This window comes from Bufo bufo, chromosome 5 (assembly GCF_905171765.1).
Source record: "Bufo bufo chromosome 5, aBufBuf1.1, whole genome shotgun sequence".
Lineage (NCBI taxonomy): Eukaryota > Metazoa > Chordata > Amphibia > Anura > Bufonidae > Bufo > Bufo bufo.
Genome location: NC_053393.1, coordinates 460414181 through 460422291, shown reverse-complemented (window position 1 = coordinate 460422291; position 8111 = coordinate 460414181). Strand labels below are relative to the sequence as shown.

Below are 8111 nucleotides of genomic sequence, written 5' to 3'. Positions count from 1 at the left end.
TAATACTCCAGTTGAGTGTAACAGGGTTCCGAAGGTGCACTCGGTCCCCCATTGCCCGCAGAACTGTTGCTTAGCTTTGGGAATGAGGATCTGTGTTTGACCTCATTCCCAGGGCGGCTTTACTGCTGGGTGGCTCCCTGCTCCTAAGTCTGCCTTGAGCGCCGAGCTGATCACTCGGTGCTCAACTGGTTGGTCTGTCGGTCATGTGACGCTGGCCACGTCACATGACCCTCACTCCCCACTATAAATACAGGCAGCCTGCTAGCCACAGGTTGCCTGTTAATTTCTAGGTTCCTGGCTATTTGTTGGACTACTGAATACTCACCTGATTCCGTTCCCTGACGATCCTTTGCCTGCTCCTCCTGTACTGCGCATCCGTCCTGGTATTGTGACCTCGGCTCCCACCTGACTACTCTCTTAGGACTCCTCTTGTACTTCTCTAGTCTCCTGGTATTTGACCCCGGTTTCTCCTGACAATTGATTGCTTTACCCTTTGTACTGCGTAGCTCTCTTGGTTCTGACCCGGTCCGTTCATGTTCCGTATTTTGTCTTGTCTGTCTTCCCTGCACGTATCCTAAGTTAGGGACTGTCGTCCAGTTGTCCCCTGTCATCAGGACTCGTGAGGCAAGTAGACAGGGCCAGGGGTGAGGGTGGAGCTCAGTGGTCACTATCCTTCCCCCTGTGTGTGTGTGGACGTGACCGTTACATTGAGTATAATTCATAATAAATGCCACCGTTAGGCCCCTTTCACACGGGCGAGATTTCCATGCGGGTGCAATGCGTGAGGTGAACGCATTGCACCCGGACCGAATCCGGACCCATTCATTTCTATGGGGCTGTGTACATAGGCTGTGATTTTCACGCATCACTTGTGCATTGCGTGAAAATCGCAACATGCTCTATAGAAGTGAATGGGGCTGCGCAAGCAAGTGCGGAGGCGGTGCGATTTTCACGCATGGTTGCTAAGATGACAGTCTATTCACTGTATTATTTTCCCTTATAACATGGTTATAAGGGAAAATAATAGCATTCTTTAATACACAATGCTTAGTAAAAGGTCAGTTGAGGGCTAAAAAATAAAAATAAAATTAACTCGCCTCCTCCTCTTGATCGCGTAGTTGCCGATCTCTTCTTTCTTCTTTAATCATGAGCTGCCGGGTAAAGGACCTGTGGTGACGTCACATCACATGGTCCAATCACATGGTCCATCTCCGTGGTGTTGGACCATGTGATGAGCTCTGTGACGTCACCACAGGTCCTTTGACAGGTCCTGAAGAAAGAACAGGAGAGCGGCAGCTACGCGATCAATTGGAGGAGGTGAGTTAATTATATATTTTTTTTAACCCTCAATTGACCTTGTACTAAGCATTCTGTTTTAAAGAATGCTATTATTTTCCCTTATAACCATGTTATAAGGGAAAATAATTTTATCTACACAACCTTGAACCCAAACCTGAACTTCAGTGAAGAAGTTTGGGTCTGGGTACCACATTAAGTTTTTTATCACGCAAGTGCAAAACGCATTGCACCCGCGCGATAAAAACTGAACAACGGAACGCAATCGCAGTCAAACCTGGCTGCAATTGCGTACCTACTCGCGCGGGTTTGCCGCAATGCACCCGGAATGCATCCGGACCTAATCCGGACACGCTCGTCTGCAAGGGGCCTTAGTCTTTTTGTTGTCTGTATTTCAGTTGTGTTTGTTTGTGGGTTTCTGTTAATGTATATTTTTTCTTACTGTTTAGTTGGACTGTTTTGTGCTTCATATATAAAAGTGACTTCATACAACTCTCAGCACTTTAGTGATGGTCCTGAATCCCTCTTACTCCATTATAGATGGCAAATTAATAAGGCAAGATGTCCAGTATGCAGTCTATGCAGTGGAACCATAAAACCAAACTACAGGTAAACATGACATACTTTTCCATTGCTTTTTCTTGTCCATTAAATGAAGAGACTGTTCTTATTGCTGTCAAGATTTCTTCTGCAACTGCATCCGCCATCCCATAGGCTTTTAACTCTTTAATTGTAAATACTGAAGAAAGCTGCAAAAACAAGATTGTTAAATTGTGCAGCCATTCACCAATACTTAGGTTACTGAGTTTTAGAAACTTACCTTAATCCATAGTGATATTAAAAAACTGATTATTAGACCAGATGCTAAGATCACTAGTGCCAGTTTCCAGCCTAGGACAAATCCTATACAAAGGCCAAATATAGCAGCCGAAATAGATTGTACACATATGCCCCATTTAATGGATAGTCCTTCATATATGGTATTAATGTCCCTATAAAAGGAAAGATAAATGTATAATTAGCATAGCGCAGGAGGTGAACCTTGTGAATTTATTATATGTTATAAAATAGTGCAATAGTTTACTTTGGAAATTAAAGGCGGATTTACAAGGAGCGAGGTGAAGACGTTTGTTGGGAAGGAAGCATTCCTTCCCGAAAGTCAGCTGTTCGTTAAGTTGAGGTGAAGCGCTGCACTTACATGCAGCGATCACCTCCACAGTATGAGAACGAGCGATACAAAATTATTGCTCCTGGGTAACAGAGTACTGTTTAGACAGCACCGTCTGCTGCACAGGAACGATGATTGAGGCGTCTGCACCTCCGATCATTTCACCCAATGAACGAACGTTTCGCCTGTGTGCCCCCACATATGTCAACATGTCCCTGACCTGGTGGGATGCCAAAGTAGTTTTTGCAGAAGCTACATTTGGAGGCATGAATCAATACATTTGTGACTAAGAGTTATCAATAATATAGTATATTATGGTTTGGTATGCAGTCAAAATGTACTCACTTTTAAAGTACCGTATTTTTCGTTTTATAAGACGCACTTTTTTTCCCTCCAAAGTAGAGGGGAAAAGTCACTGCGTCTTATAAAACGAATAGAACTAAAATTAGGTGGCTCAGGAGCTCTCACTAACAACTCCTGAGCCTGCCATTAAACTGTTGGGCGGGCTGGCGGCTTCACTAAAGGTTTCTGCCGCTAGCCCGCGCTTCCTTAACAAGACTGCACCAGGGATTGTTGGGCTGGCAGCTTCACTTATTGTGCTCCGCTGCTGCCAGCCAGCCCGCCCGCTATTATAGTAAACCGAACTGAATTTTCTCCTGGTACGGAGATTTCAGAGACTTCCACTTCTGTTTTACCTCTTGAATCAGTAACTCTGGGCTTGTCTCCTCCCTTTTGACAATGTCCGCTTCTTGTATGAATTCAGGAAAGAAGTGCAGGACTTGCAGCTGGCTGCACAGCATCTAATGCTTTCTGCGTCGCTCCATGGAATCATCCACCAGGACTGGCTGGGATCTCGCATCACCTTCTTTACGCCGCACGTCCAGACTCCAGACAAGGGCGGTTAGAGAGGGAATCCAAAAGCCCTCCGCCATCCTGTCACTGCTTCCTGCTCCCGAACTACTTGTCTGGACGTGCGGTGTAAAGAAGGTGATGGCGAGATCCCAGCCAAAGTCCTGGTGGATGATTCCATGGAGCGATGCAGAAAGCAGAAGATGCTGTGCAGCCAGCTGCAAGTCCTGAGCTTCCTTCCTGAATTCAAGCGGACATTGTCAAAACGGAGGAGACAAGCCCAGAGTTACTGATTCAAGAGGTAGAAGAGGTAAAACACAAGTGGAAGTCTCTGAAATCTCCGTACCAGGAGAAGGTGAATGAAGTTAGAGATTATACAGTAAACCGTTGGGCGGGCTGGCAGCTTCAGTGAATGTGCTCTGCTGCCGCCAGCCCGTACTTCTTTAGTCCTGCTGATTAGTGGTGAGCGCAGTGGTGCTGCCCTCACCTCCATCAGCTTCCTTCCACCTTCCCGCTGTACCAGCTCTGCTCCTGCTGTGTACAGCGGTTTTGTGTACCCAGTCCCCGGGTGAGTGGAGCTCTGGGCAATATAAAAATGACTGCAAATGTGTCATCTATGACTACAAACCCCCCCCCCTTCCCCCCTCCCCCATAGGTATCCACCCAGATACTGCAGTATATGAGTGGATTCCTATGGATGAGGGGGGTTATAGTCATATTTAATATAAGCACTGTCCAGGGACTGTTCTGTAATTGTCATGTGTTTATATTAAATATGACTATAACCCCCCTCATCCATAGGAATCCACGCATGTGCTGCAGTATATGAGTGGATTTCTATGGATGAGGGGGGTCATAGTCATATTTAATATAAACACATGCCAATTACAGAACAGTCCCTGGATAGTGTTTCTATTTAATCTGACTATAACTCCCCTCATCCTTGAGAATACACCAATGTACAGTACCTACAGTACATCAGTGTATTCTCTAGGATGATGGGGGTATAATCACATAAGTGTCATCCATAGATCCCTCATAACAGTGCGTCATCCACAGATCCCTTCCATAGAAGTGTCATCCACAGACCACCATTAGTTCAAAACCCACCAAAAGCACACCTTTTGGTTAAAAATATTTATTTTCTCATTTTCCTCCTCAAAAACCTAGGTGCGTCTTATAAACAGGTGCGTCTTATAAAGCGAAAAATACGGTAAGTAAATGTAAATGACATGGTCCTCATTTTTATATCAGAGTGTGACAGTAACCATCTGGCCTTCCCTGGTATAAAATGTCACAGGGTGGTAATGTCCATTTCTTAGCAGACATATAAAGAGTTTTAGGCAGAATCTTTTATGGACAGTAAGACTGGGACACACCTCTAAATGATTGAAGGTTGTTTCATTCTGTCCCATTTCAACAGGTATATAAAATCCAGCATCTATCCTTGCAGACTGCCTTTTTTGTGAAAGAATGGGTTGTTCAAAATAGCTCAATAAATTCAAGAATGGTGCTGTAATAGGATGCTTGCAACAAGTCATGTTGTAAAGTTTCTTCTCTTCTAGATACGTTTTCCATGATCTGTTGTGATTGGTATTATTAAAAAAGTAGAAGCGCTTGGGGAGCACAGCAACTCTACCATGAGGAGGTTGGGGTCGCCAAGCACTGAGGTGCATAGTGCATAAAAATCACCAATGCTCTACTAACGCAATAACTGCAGAGTTCTAAAACTCTTCTGGCATTAACATCAGCACAAAAACTGTGTTCCAGACGCTTAGTGACTTAGATTTCCATGGTTGAGCATGTGCATGCAAAGCTTACGTCACCAAGCACAATGTCAGATGGAGTGATGTAATACATACCAGCACGGTGACAATAAAGAGCAGAGGAAATATATAGCCAAAACCTCCAAAAGAACTGGCAGGACCAGAGCTGCTTCTATTGTGGTCAGATCGGGAACTGGTGATGCTGCCGATATTGTGGGCTCAGGCTCAAAATTTGCCAGACCTACACCAAGCTTGGCTGCCTCTAGCTCTGTGCGAGCAACTCCCATATGGCATTTATTTCTCCACAAGGCCAGCACACAAAACCACAGCTGTGTGCAAGATTTGCAGGATTAAAATATGATGTGTGTGTTCAAACACAAACATAGGTAGCAGGGCTCTATTGCAGCACATGAGGCGACATCACCAGATCCTATGGATAAATTTAACAGATCAGCATTCTCAATCAGAACACGTCCTCCTTCTCTTGGTCTTCTTTGTGGAAGCCAGCTTGCCTCCCCAAGCAGTGTAGTGTCCTTGTCATCATCAGCTGCTTCTTCTCCTGCTCAGACTCCTCATCATCTGTTCCTTCATGAGACTTTCTTAAAGGAATGTGTGGCCCTGTGAAAATGATTCACAACCAGCTTATGGGAAAGCTGAACTCCACCTGACAAAGTTGTTGGTGGTTCAGTTGCTCCCGTATTACTTAGTTGTAGTAAATGTGGCACCTTCGTCTAAATAAAATTTTCAGGAAATGTGCCATTTCTGTGCCTTTGCCTAAATAACATTTTCTGGAAAAGTGGCACATGTCTGCTCCTTCGCCTAAATTACATTTTTGGGAAATTTGGCACACTTACGTGCCTTCGCCTAAACTTAAATTTCGGGAAAAGTTGTGTACTTCCACACCTTTACCTAAATGTAATTCCTAGTAAAAAGAATAAGGTTTCTTGGTCTTGGTTTGATCAAATATAAGATTATATTCTCGGGAGCTAATTAGCCCAAATAAAGGAATTCAGAATTGCCTGTGTCATGTTCCTACCTGTCTGCAAACCCAGCTCCTCTTCCGACGTCGATTAGTCACTATTGTAATTAGACATGTTGACAATGGGGATGGTTGGCTTATTAGAGAGTAGAGACACTGGACCAATCAGGCTTGGTGCAAGTGTCACATATTTCCTGTCAATGGGGTATTTAAACAGGGAGCCACTAGCCACAGTTGTCTGTGATTGGATTTCTTACTTCACACACTTGCTTTTTCTTGTGACTTTGCCTCTGACTTCTGATTTGGTATCTGAAGTGGCCTCTTGGTATTGAACCTTTTCTGGTACTGTAATATGATTTGTTAACATACTCTGGTTTAATAATAATGAATCACAGCAGGTCACCATCAATTAGAAGTGCTTTTACTGTTGAGTACAACGGAAAACATGTGGCAGTTAGTCGTCAGACACTGTGCCGCAGTAGGTAGCAGGAACGGAAAGTGTAGGTACACCAAACGGAACGGTGCATAATTGTACCCTCTAACCCTCTTAGCTCTGGTGCGATTATGCACCGTTCCGTTTGGCATGCCTACACTTTCCATTCCTGTTACCTACTGCGGCACAGTGTCTGACGAGGCCTATGTGCCGAAAACGTTAACACACGAACTGCCACATATTTTCCATTGTACTCAACAATAAAAGCACTTCTAATTGATGGTGACCTGTTGTGATTCGTTATTTTCTGAAATTGGGATGGGAACCCTATACACAGCGAAACCCGTACAGAGTGCGACAAAGCTTTGAGAACCATACTCTGGTTTAATGTTACTCTCTGATTTTTTACCTTAGCTTGTTTTAGTCTGTTCTGGTGTGCTGCCTCTGCCTGTGCTATCTAGATGCTAGATTCTGTCCCAGTGTGTCATAGTGGGCCCAAAGTTACAGGAGAAAAAAAAAGCTATTTGAAGCTGCTTTTTGAGCCAGTCACTGGTCACTAGGATTTACAGTATTTCTTTGAATCAAAGCCTATTAGACTTTATTGACAATATGGGAGTTGGGTTCCAAGATTATTTTCCTCTGCTGGGCTCAAGGAACTCCACACCAACATTGCCTGTTGGCCTACTGCATTGTCCCCCAGGTTAGTTTGAACACTGACTTTGGATCCAGTCACTTTTTAGAAAATTGACAAAGAGAAAAAGCAGAGCAGACACCTCGTGTGTACCTATACATCATTACTGAACAGAACTGCTTGAGAATGTAAGTTGTTAATTCAGGGACTACTGCAGTGCCACCACTTGGGAGTATCCATATGAGCTTCAGGAGAGTCAAAGTAAACAGGTTCAAACTAGGGAGATAAAACCAAAAAAACTTACACCACTCATTAATACAGCAAGAGCTTCATCTTGTTCTCAAACAGAGATATATTTACAGTAGAGATGAGTGGACCTTTTGAGATTCGGTTAGTTTCAGATTTGCCAAAATTTTCAAACAATTTGGAAGAACTGATTCTATCTGAACCAGAGTTGCTCCAGTTGCCCTGTAACTTTGTACATAACTCCCTATAGGGGATTAGCAGTGTGGAAGAGCAGTTGCAGCGGTAGAAGCACCAGCAGCCATACAGTACATGTTAGTAGGCAGGCAGACAGTGGCAGTGGCATGATGGTGGCAGCAGCCATACGGTATGAAACATGCTGGTAGGCAGTCAGACAGCTGCAGTGGGAAGATGGGCCACCGTCAGCAAGGTCAGATCTATTCATCAGCTCAAGCTAGAGGAGTGTGAAAATCCTTCTGGATCCATTCCCGATTCCTTGTGACAAAAGAGATGTTTTGGACGCTGACGAAGGACAACTTAGTAAGTTTGGCGTCACCACATCTCCTTCAGCACAGAGATGAACATTAGGAAATGTGAAAAAGTGAAAGGGCCTGAAGACTTTTTGAATGCATTGCACAGTATATAGTTTTACATATCTGTACTCTTACCTCCTAATGAATCACATGTAGCGTTATCTTTCTAATGTTGAGCATGTTGCATAAAACTGAGATGTGTTACCTGTACTG

General features: G+C 44.0%; 1 protein-coding gene across 1 annotated transcript in view; it reads right to left on the bottom strand.

Moving 5' to 3' along the window:
- Positions 1–2242: 2242 nt before the first annotated feature.
- LOC121002578 (ATP-binding cassette sub-family B member 5-like) overlaps positions 2243–8111 on the bottom strand; it is a gene marked incomplete at its 3' end in the record, with an annotated part of 41222 nt that continues 35353 nt past the window's right edge. The window contains exon 7 of the mRNA XM_040434022.1: positions 2243–2288. Coding sequence (XP_040289956.1) covers positions 2243–2288 — 46 coding nt within the window. The remainder of the gene's footprint in view (positions 2289–8111) is intronic.